The sequence below is a fragment of the Monodelphis domestica genome, chromosome 4, assembly GCF_027887165.1.
Source record: "Monodelphis domestica isolate mMonDom1 chromosome 4, mMonDom1.pri, whole genome shotgun sequence".
Lineage (NCBI taxonomy): Eukaryota > Metazoa > Chordata > Mammalia > Didelphimorphia > Didelphidae > Monodelphis > Monodelphis domestica.
The window spans coordinates 233,745,797-233,769,936 of NC_077230.1; the positions used below are offsets into that span (position 1 = coordinate 233,745,797).

Consider the following 24,140-nt stretch of genomic DNA (forward strand, 5'->3'; position numbering starts at 1 on the left):
GCAACTGAGGTTAAGTGACTTGCCTAAGGTCACACAGTTTGGAGGTATCCGAGGTCATATTTGAACCCAGGCCTCACACTTATCCACTGAGCTACTAAGCTACCTAGCTGCACCATGAGCAAATTACCTTGTGCTCCTCTGGAGATAGCAAAATGGTTACTGTCAGGCCCAAAGTCAGGAGGACCTGGGTTCAGTCTCAGTTGCCAATTGATACTGTCAGAAAATAAAGGTTAAAAAAAAGATGATGCTACTGTAAAATAAGACAAATGGATGAAATGGTTTCTTTGGTCCATTCCATGAGGAAGCTAGGTGGCACAGTGTGATCCTGGGCAGGTCATCTAACCTCAGCCTACCTCAGGTTCTTCAATTGCAAAATTAGGATAACGATAGCATCTACCTCACAGGGTTGTTGTAAGGATCAAATGAGAAAATATTTGTAAAGCACATATAGCTCTCAATCTGTGATCTATTTTATAGGCTAGAATATCCCTGATTTCAACCTCAACCTTTTTTTCTCTAACTTTTTTAATTACGTCTACCTCAATATTTTGAAGAAAGAAATTTTCCTCTAGGCAAGTCACAAGTTTATCAGCAGATCTGCTTTTAGCCCAGCAAGACTTCCCAAAGAGCTGAAGTCATCCATCAATTACTATTTTATCTTGCAAGTCTTCTGACTCAAAGGCAGGGGACTTTTCTCTACACTGTACAAATAACATTCCCAAATTAAACAAAGTGATTATTGAAGAACACATTGTGGTGGTTACCTATAGCATTTCCCACCATTTCAAAGACAGGAGAAAAGTGCTGACTACTTTCCTCTCATCCCCTCATCTTCTAGTTGAATCCCCACTCTCAAATTTAAGGTTATTCTCTATAATTGTTATTATTATCATTAAGTGTTTTTATTGGTGATAATATAAGTTTTATATTATATATATAAGAATTACTGTTAATAAAGGCAATAATAACAGTAATCATGATGATAATAATAATTATAAAAATAATATAGATAGGAAAGGTAGTAAGACTTTCAGCTGTTAGCTGTGGGGGATCTGAGAGGTAATTTTGATAGGGTGGAACTGCAGGGAAAAAATGATACCCCAGGAAAACTTCCCAGGCCGGCTCCTCTCCATGAACCCTGACAATCAAATGGCTCTCTCTTGACTCCTTTCTCCTCCACATTCCTGACCCCTCCCTGCCTTCCAGGGACAAAATAAACTTTTGCTGCCCAGCCTCCCGATATAGAGTTTGTTTCTTCTCGGCAGAGGGCATCCAAGACTGCCCACTTGCCCCGGAAGCTGGGCTGGCTGGCAGGGGAAGACTACACTTCCCAGGAATCCCCGGGAAAAGCAAAAACCCTTTGGCTTTGACAGCAGCCGCCACAAGTCTTTCCGCCTTCCCAGCCTGGATGGGAGCTAGGGGATTATGGGGGCCTGACCAGAAAATGAAGGTTGTAGGAGCCTAGAGCCCCGGGCAGCCCTTGCCACCTCCCCTAGCCGCCTGCTCATGCTGACATCTACCGGGAGGACAAGACAAAAAGCTATCTGCTCACCATGCCCAGCACTCTTAGCCCCCCAGGGGCCCTGAGCTTCCCCCTTCCAGATGCCTGATGGGGCTGCATGCCTCCGTCTAGATGTGGCGCTGGGCGCTCTCTCTAGCACTCAGGAGATTTTTTTTTCTCTGTCCTATGCCTGAAGCCTGAAGCATGAGGGCAGCTGAGTGAGCCTGTTGGGTGTGGGATCCTAATGCCTCTGGGCTCCCTTTCCTAAGAAGCCTGCCCATCACCACCACCCAAAGAGTTGGGGAGGGGGGAGGGGGGAGAAGAAAGGGGCCAGAGAGGGATCTAGAGAGGGACGGAGGGGGTTAGGGGCATCATGGCTCAAGCCCTGCCCTGGCTCTTGCTGTGGATGAGTTCAGGGGTGCTGTGCACCCAGCCAGGAATCCGGCTTCCCCTGAAGAGTGGGCTCCCCTTGGGTCTCCGGCTGCCTCGGGAGGCCATCGAGGAGCTGGATGAGCCCAGCCGCCTCCTCAGCCACAGGAGCAGTTTCGTAGAGATGGTGGACAACCTGAGGGGCAAGTCTGGTCAGGGCTACTACGTGGAAATGACAGTGGGCAGCCCCCCACAGACGGTAAGGAGCACCCCTCCGCCCCAACCTTCCCCTCCTTGCCTCATCCTCCAGGGCACTGCTCCCCCATCCCAGCCTCAACTTCCCAGAGCTATTGGAGAAGACTGAAGAACTGTTTTGCCAAATGGAGGCAGTAACTTAAGGGCGCTGGGGTGGGAAGCCTTTCTTCCCAGACACATACTCTGCATTCTTTCGGGTGGCTGCTGTCGGCAGTTAGCCCTGGGCTTCATTTCTCCCTCCACTTCCCACCTTTTCTGTGGTTAAACCCAGGTGAGGACCAATCTCCTACTTCGTTGTTTTTTAATTTTAAAACTAAATGCTACAGCTTAGGGTTATACTTTTTCTGTTCTCCGGTCTGTTCGACTGCCACTCCCTTGCTCCCCCAACCTTAGACTAGGTAGTTTGCTGGTGATTTAAGGTGGAGGGCATCTGGCATCCTTGCCTGGTTTCTGAACTGTTCTTGGCTCCCTCCTCCCTGGCCCAGACTGGCCCAAGCTCGGGTCCCCTCCCTCTCACAAATCTCTTCCCTCTCCATCTCAACCACTTGACCCGGGCCTTCCTCTAGGATTCTGGAGGAGATTCTAGAATGAGAGACTGAAAGGCCAGTGACACCTGGGGTTCTGACCGTTAGTCGTCCCATCCCAGGAGCCACAGGAACTGGAGAACAAAATGGATCCTTCTTTTTCTGTCCTCCCCTCCTTTGGCTTCTCCCAGCATCTGGGCTCCTAGAAGACCCAGGCTTGGGAGATCCCGGCTGACCTCCCCAGTGCCCTGGAGGTTCCAGCCTGGAGCTTCCCCTCCTGCGAAGGTCCCCTCCGTAGTCCCTCCCTCCCTTTTACCCTGCTCTCCAGGCCCAGCCCCACCCCCATCCCCACATCCTCTGGAGGATCGCTGAGCCCTCCGACAGGGGAAAGGACAAAGTGTGGGAAAGGAGCCAGAGTCCCTCTGGTGGGGAGGGCTGCTCTCCTCGGAGAAGGAGACCCCTGGAGGGCAGGTAGGGAAGTGTGTGTTTGGGGAGGGAGCAGGACAGAGGTGAGGTGGGATTGCACGGATCCTGCTGGACAGTAGGTGGATGCTGAGGATAAAAGCTGCTGCATCCCTGCAGGCAAAGGCTGGACAACCACTTGTTGGGTGTGTTATTGCAAGAATCCCTTTCCTGCAATGGTTGAACTGGATGGGCTAGAAAACACCTCATTCCTCCAACTCTCAAATTCTATGATTCTGCAGGAGATAAGAGTTTGTGATCCTATGTGTGGGAGTGCCTGGGCACATATGTTTGCCTGGCTATGGGAAGAGGGGCCATGTGTGTACATAACTAACTATGCATACTTCCATGTCCAAGCCATAGAGAATCAGTGGCCATTTCTATTTTTTTAACCCTTATTTTCTGTCTTGGAATTGATTTTAAGTATTGGTTCCAAAGGAGAAGAGAGGTTGGGGCTGGGCAATTGGGGTTAAGTGACTTATCCAAGGTCACACAGCTAGAAAGTGAGGTCAGATCTGAACCCAAGACCTCCCACTTCCTGTCCTGGCTCTCTATCCCCTGAGCCACCTAGCTGCCCTGCCATTTCTATTTCCACAGTGTTTCTCCATGGAGGTTCTTGCGTGTGTGTGTGTGTGTGTGTGTGTGTGTGTGTGTGTGTGTGTGTGTGTACTGTATATCATTGTGTATATATTTGGTTATGAGCTTATAAGGGTGTGTGTGTATTTGCGGGGGATGTGTGAGTTGGAGGGTGGCATCTGCTGAACTTCCCAGAACTTCTCCAACAGCATTCAAACAGAAACCCAAGCTTCTCTCTGACCAGACCAGGGTCCAACTCTTCCTGGTCTTGTAAAACAGATCCTTGGCTTCTTGGTGTAGCAATGTCTTGTTCTCCTACCTCCTAGGAGCAATGCTTCTTCCTCAGGCCAAGTCTCTAGCAGCCCAGTCACTGATGACCCCTAAGAGTCAGGCAGTCAGGCAGTTGGGAAACCTTCATTAAGTGCCCATTATGTGCAAAGCACTGGGCAAAGAGCTTATACTCTAACAAGGGAAACAACAAAAAGAGACCTGAAAAGGGGAAGGGATGGAACACAGTTTGGGGTAGGGAGAGGGAAGTGATGGATGAGTTCAGAGAAGGACAGACAAGCGCAGAATGAAGAGACAGATAGCCTGAGGCTAGGGAGCCTCCTTAAATGGAGGGTTTTGAGGGGAGCTCTCTGCTCTACTCTCCTTTCAGAGGGTTCCCAAGGGCAGGGGGTACTGATAGGGTCTGAATACCAAGGCTGATTCGGTCTTGCTGGATGATGAGATCCCTAAGCATGGGATGGAGAAATTCAAAGAAGTATACCCAGATGGGAAATGAAAGTGAACTCAGAGGTCACTATCATACCTTAGGATCCCAGGTCAGAGAGGATACAAAGTAAGGGCGCTTTACTATAGCTTCACCTACAATTTTTTTCCCCTCTGGAAAATATATTCTCTTTTCTGTGATCTCTTTGGTACCTTAAGCAACTAAAGAGACAAAGGAAACTTTGCCTTCATTTCCTAGATGAAGAAATTAAACTCCACAAACATTAAAGGGCCTGCTCTGTAACATGTAGCATAGGTCACTGAAATAAAAAGAAAATCCTGGTTTCTTTCTCGTTTCACCTCGAGTTTAATGCCCATCACATTGTACTTCTAAGGACTCAAGGACACCAGAATCCTACATAATCTGATAGGGTTTCTAGGATAAGAACCAAAACTCATGAGAAATGCTACATTATAGTACAAGTTTTGAGAGATTGGAAGGAGAGGGGGGCACTGTTCAAGTAAATAAGGGGTTGAGGGGAGAAATCCTACAGAAGGAAGTCTAATTAACAGATCTTTGTCCTAGGGTTCAGAAGATTCTAGTCCTGCCTTAGGCAAATTATTTCGTCTTCTGGTTCCCATTTGTTCCATCTATGAAACAGGAATGATAATTTATGACTTCCCTTACTGGATTGTTTTGAGGATAAAGTTATAAAAATAGATGTGAGAAGCCTTTGAAAAAATAAAGATGGCAGGCATACTAATCATCAGTAGATATTTGTGTGGTTACTATGTATAAGGAACTAGATTAAGCATTAATGCCTAATAGAGAGATACAAGAAAATCAAAAGTATGGCCTTTGCCTTCATGGAGCTTACAGTCTAGTTGGAAAAATAAGATATACACACACATGGGAAGTTAACGAAAGCAAAGTTGTGGATAGTATAAAGTATAAGTATAATAAGTGGTATTACTTATTCATGATATAGAATTCAACGGAGGAAACTATCACTGTGGGCAGGGGTAGTCAAAGAAGGCTTCACAGAAGAGGTGCTTAGAATGGGCCTTGAAGGATAGAGAGAGTTTGGATAAATGATAATGATAGTGGGGAGGACATTATAGGTAAAGGGGAAATCACATAAACAAACAAATACATTCCTGATTGGAATGGCATTTGAGAGCAATGGAAGATGAGGTTGAATTGTTAGATTCGGGCTAGATTATGAAGGATGCTCAGGCTGGGTTTTGATTTTGTCCTTTGGATTCCCAGAAGAAATATGTGATGAAAATGAGAAAGTAATCTGGAGGTCGTGGTCATCAGAATAGATTTGAGTAGGGAATGACTGGAGGCAGACCATCTCCAAAAACCTAGGTTCTATATAATATGATAACTGAAGCAGGATAGTTATAATGTGACTATAAAAAGTGTAGCAGTGTAGGTTTTTTCTCAAGTTTTATTGATACTCTTTGTTTTTATATGACCTTCATTTCCAAATATATCCCTCTCCCTTCTTATCTCCAGCAAGCCATCTCCTGTAACCAAAAAATAAACAAATAAGAGAGAGCCAGAGAGAGAGAGAGAGAGAGAGAGAGAGAGAGAGCAGGGAATAAAATAAAAATTCAGCAAAACCAACTAACATATCAACCAAGTCTGACAATATATGGACCATTCCAACATAGTTGTAGTCCTTCACCTCTGCAAAGGAGAGAGGAAGATTCAGTCTCATTTCTTTTTCTGGGCCAAGCTTTGTCGTTACAATTATATATAGTTTACTTCTTGTTTTTGTTCTTTCCATTTAGATTGCTATTGTCATTGTATATGTTGTCACCTTGGTTCTGCTGACTACATCAATTCATATAAGTCTTTCTGTGCATCACTGTCTTCTTCTTAGGCATTATTTCTTATTGTGCAATAATATCCCATTCCATTCATATGCCCTAATTTGCTTAGCCATTCTCCAATCAATGGGCATCCATTTTGTTCTCATTCCTTTGCTACTACAGAAAGTGCTGCTTTGAATATTTTGGTGTATATTGGAACCTTTCTTTCTATTTTTTACCTCCCTGGAGTATGCTATGCCTAACAGTAGATTCTTTAGGTCAAATGATATGGACATTTCAATCTTCAGGAGACTTATCAAAGAAAGAGTGAATGGGGGTAGCTAGGTGGCTCATTGGATAGAGAGTCAGACCCAGAGATGGGAGGTCCTGGGTTCAAATTCGGCCTTAGACACTCCCTAGCTATATGACCACAAGCAAGTCACTTAACCCCAATGGCCTATCCTCTACCATTCTTCTACCTTAGAACAGATACTTGTATCCATTCTAAGACAAAAGGAAATTTTTTAAAAGAATGGATAAGATTTGGACATGGGAAAATAAGAAAAGGAAGAAGGAAAAATTATTGTATATCTAGGATATGAACTCCTTTGGCAGAAATAGGATAGTAATATGGAAGAGATTCGTTGGTAGAGAAAGATATGAAATAATATAAAGTAATGGTGGACACATCAGTAAATAGCTAGAGATCTGAATTGGTTCACTGTACAGTGGTGAATCCCATAGGGATGGAAACCTGGCAATAAAAGATCTAGAACGACTACCTTCTGAATTAGTCAAAGCAGATAATTCCTAATCTGTTCTTGATTTCATAGAACTCATACTCATTAGAGAGCATGATTAGATCATGAGAATTGGAAGGTCCCTGAGAAAGTCAGCAAGGGATTTGGAAACTGAGGCCCAGTAGGGTTATGGAACTTGCCCAGAGTGCTAAGAAGGTTAGTGACAAAGCAGGTAGTATATTATGGATAAAAGATCACTAGATCTGGAATCAGCATGCCTAGATTTAACTCTAAGATCTGCCACAAAATGTGTGGTGAGTCATCCTATCTCTTGAGGCCTCAGTTTCCTCAGTTGTAAGAGTTAAGGTCAAATCAACCAAGCAAAAAGCATTTATTAAGTTATTTCGATGTGCCAGGCATTGTTTTAAGTCCTATAGGTTGTAAGACAAGAGCAAAACAATCCCTGCCCGCAGGGAATATATATTCTAACAGAGGAGACAATATATACATATACAGGCATGTACACGATGCCTATAAAGTAAATTTGAAGTAATCTTAGAGAATACACTTGTGGTAAGAGGGACCAGGAAAGGTCTCCTACAGAAGATAATTTTTCCCCCCTTAAACCCTTATTTCTGTCTTAGAATCAATGCTAAGTATCTATTCTAAGACAGAAGAGTGGTAAGGGCTAGTCAGTGGGTTAAGTGACTTGCAAAGGGTCACACAACTAGGTAGTATTTGAGACCAAATTGGAGCCAAGGTCTTCCTGACTCCAGGCTTCGTGCTCTTTCCACTATGCTACATAGCTGTCCCTAGAAGATGGTGTTTGAGCTGAGTCTTGAAGGAAAACAAGAGGCAGAGGGGAGGAAGCAGGGCATTCCAGAAACAGAGGACAGCTGATGAAAGAGACAGAGAAAGGAGATGGAGAGTCCTGTGTGAAAAACAGTCTAGTATATCTGGACCAAAGAGTTTGACAAGGAACTAATAATGTACAAGAAGATTGGACCAATAGAATATAGCCAGTTTGTGAAGAACTTTAATTGACAAGACTGAGAAGTTAATATTTGATATTATATAAAGGTAATAGGAGGCAGCTAGATGGCACAGTGGATAAAGCTCTAGGCTTTAAGTTCAAATCTGGCTCTGACACTTACTAGCTATGTGACCCTGGGGAAGTCACTTAACCCTGTTTGCCTCAGTTTCCTTATCTGTCAAACATGTTGGGAGAAGGAAATGGCAAACCACTCCATTATCTCTGCCAAGAAAATCCTAAATGGAGTCATGAAGAGTTGGACATGACTGAAACAACTGAACAACAAAGATTATAGGGAGCTAATGGAGTTTATTAAGTAGGAGGTGAGGCCTATGCTCTAGAAAATTAATTTATCATTTGTGTAGAGCAGAAGTGTCAAACCCAATATGGCCAAGAACACCCTGAGTGTGGTCAAACTAAATTAAAATGTAATTGGAAAACATTTAACAAAATAAATCAAAAGACAATAAAACAATATTAGAATTTACAATTGTTAGTATGTGGCCCACAGGGATCCTTATGTACACTTTAGTGACCCCTGTTTGATTTGAGTTTGACACAACTAGTGTAGAAAATGGTTTAGAAAGGGATGGACCTTGAGGTAAAGGAACAAATAAGGAGGTTATTGCACTAGTCCCAGTGAGAGGGGGTGACAGATTGAACCCAGTTAGTAGCCATATGAAAAGATAAAAGGAGATGTATTTGAGAGATGTTGCAGAGATAGGCATTGCTGATTAGATATTTGGGGTAAGTGAGCATGAGGAATACATTAAATTTGCAGTCCTGGATGACTGGAAGATGGTAGTATCAACAAAAATAAGGAAATTTGGAAAAGAAATGAATTTTGGGGAGTGGGAGGGAATGAATGCAGTTTTGGGCTTGTTGGGTTTAAAATCCAGTGGGATTTCTATTTAGAAACATCTAATGTAGTCTTCCAGTCCTAAATCCTATGTTCTCATGACTTGAACTGAGGTCTTTAAAATCTTAATCATGTGCTAGTGTACCTGAGATGGACTCACTGACATCTTCATTTGCTTTACTCAGAAGAGATACATATTCGCCATCTGCCACAGCTCTGCTTCCAAAGTCATCATCGACAGGGGTTAACATATGGAGGCATTTCAGTTAGAAGGAAAGCTAGAGAAAGACCATTATTTCTCCTAAGGCTCAGGGTCAGTAGCTAAAGAGATAACAGAAAGATAAGAAATGACCAAGTATCACCAGTTAAAGGCTAGATGTTAGAAAAGCAAAGCAGAGTCTTAAAATTAGAAGCTAAGGAAAGTAAAATGGATACCACCTCCACCTACCAATATCCTTGTGGATCCTGGGCAGCTATGCCTGCTGGGAAGGCTTTCCCAGGCAGCTGTGGGGCAGGGAGTAGTGTGGGAATACAGGGTGGGGACCCAGCCACTTTGCCTCGCAGGAAAATAATCCTCTCCCTGAGACATGCCAGTCAGGTGCTGCCCTTCCAGGAACAGGATCCCATAGGGAAGGTAGGCTCAGACCTGGGACTTCTTCTCCTAGAGCTACATGGATCCAGGAGGAGGTGCCAGGTAGTTTCTGGAACAGAGAAGGCAACGTTCTGCAGGGCTGGGAAGCTTTGGGACTTATTTGGAAAAGTTTCAAGGAGATTCCATCTGACTTGAATCCAGAATTCTTAGGTCCTGTCTCACCCTCCACCCACCAGGAACTCTGGAAAAGCTCCATAGTGAACTCAAATCTTCCCAACTGTGTTCTTTCCCAGCCTACTCTAATTCATCTATGTCCTTCCAGTCTATTCACCTTCTAGATGTACCTTCTGCAGTACAGAGGCAGCCTCTGAGTCATCAAGCACTGTAACTGTAATCCCTAGGTTCTGGGACCTTTGCTTCCCCTCGTCCCCAGTTATCTGCCCTCTAGGTCCTATGGGTACCTAAGTAATACCCATCATTTTTAGTCAACTAGGATTTATTAAGCCTATATGCCAGGCAGGGTAGGAATAAAAAGAAAATTAAAAAACAGTCCCTGTTCTCAAGAAGTTCAGGCTCCAAAGGGGGAGACAACAATGCAAACAAACTGTCTACAGAACAAATTGAGAGTCATCTCATGGGGCAGGTAGGTGGCAAAGTGGGTAGAGTGTCTGGCCTGAAGCCAGGAAGATTCATCTTCCTTAGTTCAAATTTGACCTTAGACTTGTACTAGCTGTGTGACCCTGGGCAAGTAAGTCATTTAACCCTGTTTGCCTCAGTTTCCTCCTCTATCTAAAGAAGGAAATGGCAAACTACTCCAGTGTCTTTGCTAAGAAAACCCCAAATAGGGTCACAAAGAGACAGACACAACAAACAGCTGAACAAGAATCTCAAAGGGAAGGCATTAAGATTAAAAACTGGAAAAGGACTTTAGTTGATTCTTAAAAGAAGCCAGGGGAGCTATGAAGAGGGAGATCATCTTAGCCAATAAAAAGATCTGGAGATGGGAGAGGAGTGTTATATTTGAGGAATTACAGGGAGGCCAGTGTCACTGAGTCATGGAGGATATAGAGGGGAACGAAGATAATAAAATTGGATGGGGGAAGGAGGGTAGCAGGATACAAAGGGTTTTGAAAGCCAAACTGAGGTTTTTTATTTGATCCTGGAGGTAAAAGGGAACCACTGGAGTTTATTGAATAGAGGGGTGATATTGTCAGACCTGGGTTTTAGGCAGCACAATGTGCAAAACTTAGTTGTATACCACCTCCTCAGAGATTAGATCTATTCCAATTGAGAATAGGACAAAAGGGAAACAACTTCCCTGCAGCTTGTATAACAACGGATAGACTTCTAGAACATTTTCCTGACTATCATAGTGACTAGCACAGGAGGTGATAGCTTTTCCTCTCCTTTTCATTGGTTTGCTTCAGGGTTCTTCCTTTCAATTTTTTTTTATCTCTTACTTTCTTAATAACAACTCTAAGACAGAAGGGCAAGGACTGGGCAAACACAGTTAAGTGACTTGCCCAGGATCACAGAGCTAGGAAGTATCTGAGGCCAGATTTGAATTCAAATCCATGAGCTCTATCCACTGTGCCACCTAGCTGCTCCTCTTCATTTTAATTAATTTAAAGTTTTTTATAGAGATCCTAAAGATTCTCCTTCATTTGACTACTTGCTTCTGTGGATTTGTGAACTCACTAATGGAGATATTCTTTCCAAATATATATAATGCATCCAATCTATGTCTCCTCATCCTGTTCTGATTATCCTTTGCTATGGTTGTTTGTATTAATGTGATTTTGTGAATACTGGGAGCTCCTGGTGTGGAAACACCTTCCAATAATAGAGATCAGCAATTTATCTCAAACTTACAATCTTGGAGAGTCATCTGGGGATCCTGAGAAGTTAAATGCCTTGCCAATGGTCTCATATTTGTTTATGTCAGGAACAGACCACTATATCACACTGACTTGTATATGTCTTAGTTTTTTGGTTTGTTTTAATTCTTATGTAGGTCTTCTACTGTAATTCCTCTGCCCAATGTACTGAGGTCCTTAATCCAGATTTCTTGATATTGAATAGATGCCAACAGAGCACCCAGGCCATCCATCCTATGACCCTCATGCTCATGATGCACCCACCTTTTATTCCAGGCAAATTCCTTTAGATCATTTCTGCTGCACAATTCTTCATTAGCAAAATGTTATAGTTTATTCACACCTGCTAGAAAGAACAAATCGGGTTCTGCTTCTGGGCGCCAATATCCATAAAGATGTGCTTTCTCTGGGGTAGGGGAAGGAATTCATTACCTGGCAATTGGCATCTCCATGTGGTCCTCTGAACCACTGTGAAAACTGTCCCTAATCCATCATCCTTGGGATTAAATTTCTGTGGTACCTCTAGATAGGAACCAATTGGTTTGTCTGTTTTTTTAACCCTTACCTTCTATCTGAGGATCAAAACAATGAATCCGATTCCAAGGCAGAAGAGTGGTAAGGACTAGACAATTGTCATTAAGTGACATGTCTGGGGTCACACCGCCAGGAAGTATATGAGAACCCAGGTCCTCCTGATTCCATATCTGGCACTCTATCCACTCTGCTAGATGCCTTGATCCAATTTGTTAATAAATTTCCCTAAATATGGCACCTTGAAGGAAACACAATGTACCAGATATAAAGTTTGACCAGAGAAGAAGAGAGAGTAGGGCTATTATCTCAATTGGGTTTTTTTTTTACCCTTGCCTTCCATCTTGGAATCAATACTGTGTAGTGTAGTAAAGCCTAGGCAATGGGGGTCAAGTGACTTACCCAGGGTCACAGCTGGGAAGTGTCTGAGGTCAGATTTGAACCTAAGACCTCCCATCTCTAGGCCTGACTCTCAATCCACTGAGCTACCCAGCTGCCCCCTCAATTGTTCTTAATACTTTGGCTCTCTAAATGAATCCTAAAATCATGTTAATTTTTGTTTGATTTTTGGCCACCATAAACATTCATTTATTAAGGAACAGCTGGGCATAAGGTACTATGCTAGGTGCTGGAGATCCAAAGACAAAAAAGGAAATAATCTCTGCCCTCAAGATTGCATTCTAAGAGGAAATATCTATACAGATAAGAAAATACAAAATGCACAATAAATATATTTTTATTTGGAGAGGGAGCACTAACCACTAGGGGAATAGGTAAATGCCTCACATAGGAAGGAGGTAGCCATTTAGTTGTACTAAAAATGAAAGGAACATGACTTCCTAGAGGTAGAAGTGAGAAGGGAGCATATTTCAGGGTTAGAGACCAGCCTGGTTCAGATGTTGGAGATGATATGTAGCTGACAGAGAACTGCAAAAAGGCTAATTTGGCTACAAAGTAGAGAAAGGAAGGCAAGGAACCTTAATTTTAGGGCCTTCTCCCTCTTAATTCTTTCCTATTTATCTGGTACATAGTTGGTATGTATTTGTTTGCTTCTTGTCTCACCCATTAGATTATAAACTCTTCTTGGGCAGGGACTATTTTTTGCCTCTTTTTGTATCTTTAGTATTTGGTACATAGTTGCTGCTTAATAAATGTGTGTTGACTGACTGACTGATTGTCTGAAAGTGGTTCCAGATTATGGAGGGCTTCAAGTGCCTAATGGAGGAGCTTATATTGTGGCATAAAGATGGTACAGTCACTGAAGCTTCTCCTTCAGGGGAAGGACATGGCTATACTCATGCTTTAGGCATATTAATTTTCCAGTTGTATGGAAGATGAATTGGAGAAGGTGAGGGTCTTGTGATAACTTAGGAAACTACTGCAATAGTCCAGGTAAGAAATTATGAAGGCCTGAACTAGGATAGTGGCCATATGAATAGAGAAAAGAAAACCAGATGGAGAGATGCTGTGGAAGCATAATCATTAAGATTTGACCACTAATTATCTGGGATAGTAGGGGGTAAGGAAGAGTGAAAAGGCAAGGATGATTCCAAGGTGGCAAACCTAGGTGCTCGAAGGAGCCTGGTGCCCTCAAAGAAGTTAGGAAGAAGGGAAGATTGTAGGGAGAAAAGTTCTATTTTGGATCTGTTGATTTTGATATGCTTATGGACAATCCAGGTGAAGATGTCCAGGTAGAACTTCTCAGAAGAGAGATGAAAGCTGATTATATTGATTTGGAAGTCATCTGCACAGAGCCAACCATTGAATTGAAGAGATATGAGAAATATAAGAGAGACAGACAGACAGAGAGACAGAGACAGAGACAGAGAGAGAGAGAGAGAGAGAGAGAGAGAGAGAGAGAGAGAGAGAGAGAGAGAGAGAGGGGAGGTGGTGAAGGGTAAAGGGAGAGGAATGGCGAGGAGAGGACCTTAAAGAAATGACACCAACATCCATCTGGGTCCCACTCAGCTCTCTCCAGAAGAGAATGTCCAGGACAAAGCTATGTTGTATACCCACAAAGAGGGAACAGGACATAAATGATGATTCAACCAAGGAGACTGAGAAAGAGCAATCAGGAGGAAAAGGAGAGAATAGTATCACAAAAAATCCAGGGAAGAGAGAATATCTTGAATGAGAGGTTGCTAACAGTGCTGAACACTCTAGAGAAATAAAGAGGGGGTAAGAACTAAGAAAAGAGCATTGGATTTAATAATTGAGAAATCATTGGTAACCTTGGAGAGATCAACTTCATTCAGTTAAGTGATCTGGTCATAAGCCAGATTCCAAGGGATTGAGCAGTGAGTGGGAGGAGAGGAATTGGAGGTAATGATTAAAGACAGCTTTTTTTTTTCTTCAGAAGAGCCTTGGCAGTGAAAGAAAACTGAAAGGAATGGCAAGGTCAAGAGAAGGATTCTTTTTTAAGGGTAGGAGAGAGCTGAGTATGTTTGCTAGTAGCAAGAAGAGGCCAGTGGATAGAAAAATTGAAAGAGAGAGAGATGATTGAAGAGGTTAGCTCCTTAAAGAGCCAGGAGAGGTTAGGATCAAGGAGAAGCTGATTTGGCAAAAAGGATCACTTTGTCCTCTGACGCTGGAGTGAAGTAGGAGAGATGGGGTGGGGTGATGTTGAGAGGATTTGATATGTAGATTTGGGAATATGAGAAAGCTTGAAATGTCTTAATTTTCTTGGAAAAATGTGAAGAAACATGGCATAATGGATAGAGAGAGGTGTCTCACATAGTCAGGAAGACTTGAGTTTGTCCTATCCCTGACATATCTTGCTGTGTGACCCTGGGTAGGTCATTCCATCTCTCAAAGTTACAGAGATGCTGTTACTATGCATTTGTAAAGGAAGTTTCTCATAGGTAGTTCCCTGTGTAGATGAAATCACAGAGGGAGTATCATGATCATTTGCACTTAAGGAAAATCATCTTGACAGAAGTATAAAGGATAGAGTAGAATGGAAAAAGACTTGAAGAAGAGAGATCAGTTTGAAGGTTTGTATCTAGTTGAGAGGTTATAAAGGACATATTCAAAGGTGGTTACTGTGTGCCTAGAGAGAAGTCAGATTAAAAAAAAAAGTTACAGAGATAGGAAACACAAAATTTGGGGACTAATTGGATATCAGTGAGTTGAGAGGTGAAAAATCCAGAATAACACTAAGCTTACAAATTTAGAAGGGAAGAGTCAAAGGAGTCTGCAGAATCAGTGAGAGTTTGCAAATAAACAATGACCCAAGGTCTTTTTCACATATACTATTGTCTCCTCTATTCTCTGTGTATCTAATTGACTTTTTTTTAAACCCTTACCTTTCTATGCTCCCTTTTAAATTTCATTTTATTATATTTGACCAATTTGAGTCTGATTCTATTCTCCATTATATTAGACATTCCTCCTAAACAGTTATTCAATCAACAAGCATTTATTAAAGGTCTGCAGTGTGCCAGACAATGTGCAAGATTCTAGGAATACAAATACAGAAATGAGGTACTTTCTGAACACAAGAAGCTTATATTCTACTGGGGAATATTATCTGTTCATAGATCAGTGTGTATACATACACACATATATATGTGCACAGGATGTCTAAAGTATTGGTGCAATTTTAAGCAATTAAATGTTTGCATGTACAGGTGTGTATTTGCATTCATATCCTAACCAAACTCTCTTACTTGCCTGCAGTGCTTTCCTTCCACAATCTTTCAGAATCCCTAGCTCCATTCAAGAATAAGCTATTTTTTTCTTTTTTTTTTAAACCCTTACTTTCTGTCTTAGTAACAACCCTACTTTCTGTCTTAGTAACAACCCTAAGAGAGAAGGGCAAAGGCTAGTCAATTGGGGCTAAGTGACTTGCCCAGGGTGACACAGCTAGGAAGTATCTGAAGTCATATTTGAACCCCAGACCTCCAATCTCTAGGCCTGACTTTCAATCCATTGAGTCACCCATAAGGTCTATTCTGATCTTATTAGTTGTTTATTCTCTTCCCTCCACCAAAATAACTTTGTATTTACTTGAGATATTTCATATTTCCTCACCTGTGTACATATTGTATTTTCATGCCTAGGCACCTAGTGAGCTCATCAAGGGCATGTAGGTACTCTCTTACCATTTCCACAAGTCTTTTTTTTTTAACCCATATGTTTGGTCTCAGCAACAACTTTAGGACAGAAAGGCAAGGGCTCAGCAACTGGAGTTAAGTGACTAGTAGGAAGCATCTGAGGCTATATTTGAAGCCAGGTCCTCCCAACTCCAGGCCTGCCTCACTATCTACTGTTCCATATAGTTTCATTTGCCATTTTTGTTCAATACAAGTCAACAGGTATAATATGGCAGCCAAAAAAGTCATTGAAATCTTGGAATGCATGTAAAGTGAATCTTAACTTATAAGGAATAAAGAGGTGAAAGCCTCACTTTCCTGAACCATTCTGGTTAATGTGGAAGTAGGTTCAGTTCTGGGCAACATAGTTTAGTCAGTCACAGACATTTTTTAAGGACTTAGGAAGAACACTAAGCTGGAAATTTTCCAAAGTAAGGCAACAGAAAGGACCTCTATCAGTGATATTAAACTGAAATAGAAACAAATACCTGCAGGCTGCATCATAACTTAGAAAACCACAACTTGACATCATTTGTGTTGTACTGTTATTTATTTTGTTAAATATTTCTCAATAAAACGTTCTAATCTGATTAGAGCCACCCTTGGGAGATGCCTCAAGGTCACCATCTTCGCCAGTGGTCTATGCTTTATGAGGACAGGTTGAAGGAGCCAGCCTAGGGATCAGACTCAGGTGGAACATGACCGCTATCTTCAACTATTTGTCTTGAGGAAGAGGAATACTTTTCCTTTAGGGGAGGCATCCGAGAAACCACTGGGTCATCACAAGTGAATATGTTACAGTAAAAAAAATTTTAAGGGGGTGTGAGTTGGACCAAATGACCATTGAAGTCTCTTCTAACTCTCAAATTCTGTGATTCTGAGTCAGTCTATTCTCTGGGAAAAGATCCTGTTTGCTTAAGGTGTCAACTAATTCAATGAGAAAGGAAGATATTTGGATTGGGTCCAGTAACGCTGATCTCTGGGCTAGAGACTGCACGAGTGCCCTCTGTTTGCCCTTAGTCAGTGCAAACCACCAGACTCCAACTTCATGTCTCAAGCAAGTAACTCTGGTCTTGGAATTCCAGTTCAAGGAAGCAAATGAAATTATCTCAAAAGCCCACAGTTCCCAGGCTGCCAGGGAGGCAAAGACCATGGTCCTAAGAAAGCTCAAAAAGCAGACAGAAACTCTAAGATCACTTGGTTTCAAAAAACTGAGATACTTTTAGTAGGCAGTACAGCAGTTGAGGGGAGTAGAAGATCTGGAAATCAGCCATTAGGGTCCTCCATTCTAAACCCCTACCTCACTCTATCCATATTTGTCTTCTCTCTAGATTCCAGTTTCTCGTGCGAGCTGCTCTTCCTGGGTGTCTGTAATCAGGCCAAATAAAGACCTTTCTCAAAATAGGAGACAGGGTCACACATCCAGCCAGGGTGGGGGAACCGTAGTTGAGACTTACGCGTTCTCATCTCAATTTTGATGCATGTGTAAACGCGGTTTTGTGTTTATCCTCTCTTGGGTGTTAGCTTCTTCTGTAAACTGAAAAGAATATTAACCTGCTCAGCCTCTCAGGGCTTCAGTATGTGCTAAAGGAAATCTATGGTTTGAAGTGTGATTATACAAAGGAAGGCATTTAGCTGCTACCCATTTCTCCTAAGGATAAGACAAAAAGAAGGCAAAATTGGGGTTAGACTCACAGACACTAGAAGAGACTGCCAAGGGAGGCTGTACAATCTCCTCTGGAAAACGTTTAAGCACTGGCAAGGCTCTCATTTTTATAGGTCAGATTAAGAGCTGTCGGGAACAGAGCTCATATCTGTAACCCCTGGAGGTCACCCTGTCCAGAACTATCAGGGATTTCTCATCTGCTGAGTAGGAGACTTGGGGAATAAGGGTACCCCGAGCTTTACAGTTCTAGGTGTGTCTCTCATCGAAGAACTATTTCACAAAATTCCAGCTGTGTCGTATGAAAGCAGCACACATCTGTCTCCATTGAGACCTGTTAGTTTTTTCTACTCAGGAGCTGGTCTCATCTGAGAAGACCCCAGAGACTATCTCGAGCTTGTTTGTTGACCCAGCCCTGACCCTCCAGTAGTCATTCCCTAGGCACCTGGAGCCAATCACCAAGTGGGGACTCTTGGGTCTACCCAGGCATCAAGGGACAGGTAGAATGGCAGAATAAAGGAGGAGGTACCTAAGAGGAAAACTGCCCAAGATCTTGTTTCTGCCAGATATGGAAAAGAGGAATGTCAGGAATAAAGCCATATGTATATAAAAAGCCAGCAACCGCCCTCCACCACAATCCCAAATAAGTTTGGTTCTTTCTCCTTGTCAACCTTCCCTCTACTTAAACCCCATCAAGTTGCTAACTTACGAGTTTTCCCTTTAAAAACTCTTCTTAATATTTATTTTAATCTAAAGAAGGGGAAAGAAAGGACAAAAGAATGTAGATTGTGACTTCAATTAAAATTGTGACAAAATTCAAAACTCCGAATGATGGTTCTGTTCAAAGGGAAAGTGGTGGTAAGATGACATGAAATATCAATGTGTAATAAATATATGTGGCATAGTGGCTAAGCTTGTAGTCCCTGGGTTCAAATCTAATCGAACACTTTCTAGCTATGTGTCCTTAGGCAAGTCATTTAACCCTGTTTGCCTAACCCTTACCCTTCTGTCTTGAGTTGTTATTAAGACAGAAAGTAAGGATTTAAATAAATAATGGTATAGCTTTTAAGTACTTATCAGAAAAGTTAATTTAATTTTATAGGGAGAAACAGACACACAAAAAAGTATACTAGTTGGGGATTGTATTATACCTCCCTCAGACATAAATAGTTTGACAAAAAAACAAACAGGAAAGAAGTTACAAACCTGAATAGAATATCAGGAAAGTCAGATAGTACAGATCAAAGTTAATTACTGAATGGAAATAGAGACTATTTCTTAGCTGTGTATAGAACACCTTTACAAAAATTAACTATGTACTTGGGGAATAAAAACCTCGTAGACAAATGCAGAAAAGTACAAATATGAAACACATCATTTCCTGATCATAATAAAATAAAAACTATATGATCAACAAAAGGTTTTTGAAGAAAGGATTCAAACATAAATGAATACTGAATAATTTAATTTTAAAGAATTGGGTCAAAGAACAAATAAGAAACAATAGATAATTTAAACAGAAAAAGACAGCAATGAGACAACATGAAAACTTCTAGCTAAAATAATCTAACTCAACTTTGAGGGAAAATTTATATTCCTAAACATTTCATAAAAAAGGGAAAGTATACATTGATGAATTTGGTATGCAACTAAAAAAACTAGCAGAGCAACAGATTTTTAAAAATGGAATTAAACATAAAAATAGAAATATTAGAAACCAAAGAAGATAAAAACAAAATTGAAAGTGAAAGAATAATAATAATTGATAAGTAGAATAAGGAAGCTTTTTTAAAGTAATAAAAATAGATCACAAAAATCACAATTTTAAAAGAATAAAGAATACCAAATTACCAGTACTAAAAAATAAAAAAAGGAGAATTCAAAACAAATGAAGAGGAAGCAAAGGAAATGATTATTATTTTGTCCAGGATATGTGAACAAAATTAATAATTAAATAAAATGGAAGAATAAGTTTATGTTTATAAATAAGTTTATAAATAAGAATTTATGAAAATATAAAATGCCCAGATCAACAGAAAAAGAAATAGCTAATTTTAACTCATTATCCAAAAAAAAAAAATCTGAACAAAGCCATAAATAAACTCCCAAAGGAAAAAAAAATCAAGGAAAAAAGAGATTTATAGGTGAATTCTATCAAACATTCAAAGAACAATTAATGTCAGTATTACATAAACTGATTGAAAGACCAGAAAAAAGAAGTGATCCAAATACCTTTTATGATATAAATATGGTCTCAACTTAGGAGAGACAACGCAAAGGAAAAAAACCTATAGACAAATATCCCTAATGAATAGTAACACAAAACCATTGAATAAAGTGTTAGCAAAGAGGCCATGGCAACATATTAAAAACATTATACAGTGTGACAAAACAGAATTTATAGCAAAGATGTAGGGCTGACTCAATACAGAAAGACTACAAATATAATAGACCATATTAATAACAAAAACAGTAAAAATCACATGATTATAATAATAAATGTAAACTGATTTTGACAAAATGCAATGCCCTGTTTTTAAGAACAGGAAAAAATATACTTTTCCTTAATATGATAAATTGTAATTATCTAACACCCAAGAGTTAATATTATTTGAAATACAGAAACACTAGAGGTCTTCCCAGTCAGATCAAGAATAAAGCAAGGATGTTCATTATCCTCACTAGTATTTGATAAAATTCTAGATGTTAACTATAGTAACAAAACAAGAAAAAGAAATTGAAAGAATAAGCATAGACAAAATAAAATGGTCACTTTTTTTCAAGTCATATGGTGATCTATTTAGAGAACCTTAGAGATTCAGTTATAAATTAAATAAAACAATAACTTTAGCAAAGCAGCTTAATATAAAATAAACCATACAAATCATTGCCATTTTTGTATATTACCAACAAAACCTAGCAGGAAAAGATAAAAGGAGAAATTTCATTTAAAATAACTACAGAACATATGATATTCAGAAAGTCATCTACCAAATCACATGGAAATTATATAAATAAAACTACAAACTACATAAATTAATTTACTTATTTAGTGTCAGGGCAATCAAACCAAAGGGTTGCTTTATAAATTTAGAAAAATAATAGAATTGTTGTTGAAGAACAAAAGATCAAGAATCTCAAGGGAAATGATAAAAGGGAAGAAGCAAGAGATGGAATCATATTAGATTTCAAAATATAATAATCAAATACAGTAATAAAAAAAACTATTTTATGGTTGTAAGATAGAAACTTTGACCAACATGATAGATAGGAAAACAAGATTCAGAAGCAAATAAAGTGTTAAAAAAAAAAAACCAACCCTAAGAATATAAAACTCACTATTCAACAAAAACTACTGGGAAAACTAGAAAGTTTTGCAGAAATTAGTTTAATACAACATATCACACTCCATACCACAATAAGCTGCAAATAGATATATGACCTATATATAAAAGGTCATATTATAAACAAGTTAGAGAAACAAGGAAGGCAAAACTGTCACAACTATAAACATATGGACAGGGAAAGTGTTCTTGACAAAACAAGAGAGAGAGGATCAAAAGAGATAAAATGTACAATTTTGATGACATAAAATTAAAAATTAATTCCACAAACAAAATCAATGTAGCTAAAATGAAAAAGGAAATGTTAACTTGGCGGGGGAGGGGGATTCTATGCAACAATTCCATTTGATAAAGATCTAATGTCAAAGATATATTGAGAACTCATTAAAAAATATAACATAAACCATTCTCCAATAGGTAAATGGTCAACAGATATGAACAAGCAGTTCTCAAAAAATGAAAAGAAAGAAATCTATCAATAACCACATACAAAAGTTCTGAATTACTAATAATGAGAAATGAAGATTCAAAAAACTCAAACTTCATACCCTCAGTTTGTCAAAGATGACTAAAATGTCAATTATTTGAAGAGAGATGGGAAGACAGCACATTAATAATGCATGTTGGTGAAGCTATGAATTCATCTAACCATGTTGGAAAACTTGGATCCATACTCAAACATGACTAACTTGTGCATACCCTTTATCCCAATGATATCACTATTAGGCATATACTCTAAAGAGATAAAAGAGAGAAAGGACCCATTTTACAAATATATTCATAATAGCACTTTTTAATAGTGGATACCCATCCATTGGGGAATGGAGTGACAAATTATGATATATAAATGTATTGGAGTATCATTATAACAAAAGAAATAATGAAAAAGAATGGATTATGGGTAACTTGAGAAGAATTGTATGAACTGATAGAACAAACCAGAGCAATTTGTATAGCAACTACAATATTATAAAGAAAAACACGTTTGAAAAACTTAGAAACTCTGATCAATGCAATAGCCAACCATGTCTCTAAAGGTTTAATGAATAAATCGTTTCTCACCTTTAGATTGAGAGTTGATAGTCCAGAAGTACAAAAGGAGACATACATTTTCAGATGTGGGCATTCTGTGTATTTGTTTTACTTAACTATGCTAAGTTGTTACAAGAGAGGGTTGGGTTTTGTTTTTTGTTTATTTTTTGTTTGTTTGTTTGTTTGTTTTTTGGTGAGGGGACGTTTTTAGGGAGAAATGGTTTGTGAAGCCTCCAAAAATGAAAAGTATCAATGAAGCATTTAAATTAAGTGCACCAAAAAAAATTAGAAGGAAGACATGGAGATAGGCAACATCACTACACTTCTGTCTGCTTCCATCCTTCCATAAAGCCTTGTATTCTAAAGTTTAAGATCTCTCCCTGGAGTTTTTCATTACCTCCATTCAACTGAATTATCTTCTTAAATTTCTATTTACAAACATATGGATTGGGCAAAGAAGTTGATGAAATGGAGAAAATAGTTGACTCCTCTTTCTAGGTTAGAATCTTCTCCTCTATTCAAAATAATCAGACATTTGTATATTTCCAGTGCTTAGCACAGTGCCTGACACATGGTAGGTGCTTACTTAGTGACTGTTGATTTGATGTAGGAACTAGGAAGGAAAGAGCTACAGCCTAAGCTCCGGAAAATAGCCTCATAGACAGGTCTGCTCAACCTGCTTTAGGAAGATTGTTGCAGCTCTCTATATTTGTATCCTGAAGGGGTGGGGCTTATAGCAAGTGAGGAATAAATAAGACTGGAATTTGGACAGGACCAGGGGTCAGATTTATCTGGGGAAGTAATAGCTTGCAGAAGAGATCTACAGGAGAAAGAATGGGTAACAGTGTGGAAAGAGGTTGGAGATGGAGCAAAGGATCCTATAGCCTTTCCCATCTAGTGAGAAAACAAATAGAACTTTATGCAGAAATTTTGCACTAATCAGGCTCCAGTAATAAGAAAAAGGTATGTATAAATATAAATGAGTGAGGGTTGGAGGAGGGAACTGGACTTCCAGTTGAGGACTGGACATCCCTAAATGGGGCAGTGCTCCCATGTGATTAAATCACTTGAATCACTATCACCTTGCAAGGACAATGTCTAAGGACAGGAAAAGAGGGAAGGGAGAATGGGTAGGACTGACCTAATGGAGCAAGCTCAGCATATTTCCAATATTCCAGGACACCAGGCAAATTATCCAAGGCCTCCTCTTCAAAAATGAAAGTCTCTCCACAAGTAACAGAAACACAGTATCCACAGAGTAAATCCTCCCTATTTGAGTTTAAGGGAGAGTAGGGATTCCTATGATTAGGAATGTCAAGATATACTAGAAGGGGACCTATAGGATTCCACTCTTCAGGGGGTGTGGGGATGCTGTGGAGGGAAGGAACCACTTTAATGGTTAATATAGTTGATTTCATGGGAGAAAAATCTAAACTTCTGAGTTTCCCCTGATTCTATTGATGTTCCCTGAAAGTTCTAACAGACTCAGAAACTGGTAGCAGTCCAGAATCAGGAGAAAGGGTCTAGAAGTTAGACTATTGAGGAGAAGAAACAGTGATAGAGTGACAGAAATAAGAAAAAGTGAGGGCAAGAAGTAGAAGAAAAGGAGCAGAAGACTAGGTAGTAGGATCAGAGAAATTGGGAAGATGGTAGAAAGTGGAACATTGTGGGAGACATAGGGGGGAGGGTCTAGGAATAGAGGACACTGAGGATATAGGAGGTGATAAACATGTAAGACATGAGAGGAACCATTAGAGTTGCTTTTTCTCTCAGCTAGATTGTATTTTCTCTTAGGAACAGTGACTTTGGTGTATTTGTGTCCTCATCCAAACACCCAGTATGGTACTTTGCTCACCTTAAGTTCTCAGCGAACACTCACAGCCTTAGGAAGGAAGGGAGGAAGGGAGGAAGGGAGGGAGGGAGGGAGGAAGGAAGGAAGGGAGGAAGGAAGGAAGGAAGGAAGGAAGGAAGGAAGGAAGGAAGGAAGGAAGGAAGGAAGGAAGGAAGGAAGGAAGGAAGGAAGGAAGGAAGGAAGGAAGGAAGGAAGGAAGGAAGGAAGGAAGGAAGGAAGGAAGGAAGGAAGGAAGGAAGGAAGGAAGGAAGGAAGGAAGGAAGGAAGGAAGGAAGGAAGGAAGGAAGGAAGGAAGGAAGGAAGG

The 24,140-nt window shown here is 40.2% G+C and overlaps 2 protein-coding genes across 5 annotated transcripts in view; one reads left to right on the forward strand and one right to left on the reverse strand.

The window, feature by feature from the left end:
- Positions 1–1,342: 1,342 nt before the first annotated feature.
- BACE1 (beta-secretase 1) overlaps positions 1,343–24,140 on the forward strand; it is a 32,623-nt gene continuing 9,825 nt past the window's right edge. Inside the window, exon 1 of the mRNA XM_001370744.4 lies at positions 1,343–2,129. Within this exon, the coding sequence (XP_001370781.1) occupies positions 1,875–2,129 (255 nt within the window). The 5' untranslated portion in view covers positions 1,343–1,874. The remainder of the gene's footprint in view (positions 2,130–24,140) is intronic.
- Positions 17,192–24,140, reverse strand: part of RNF214 (ring finger protein 214) — a 39,261-nt gene continuing 32,312 nt past the window's right edge. For 2 of the 4 annotated variants that reach the window (XM_056794347.1, XM_056794346.1), the window contains exon 16: positions 17,192–17,482. In XM_056794347.1, the coding sequence (XP_056650325.1) occupies positions 17,414–17,482 (69 nt within the window). In that variant the 3' untranslated portion in view covers positions 17,192–17,413. The remainder of the gene's footprint in view (positions 17,483–24,140) is intronic. The other 2 variants (XM_056794345.1, XM_056794349.1) reach the window with 2 other exon arrangements.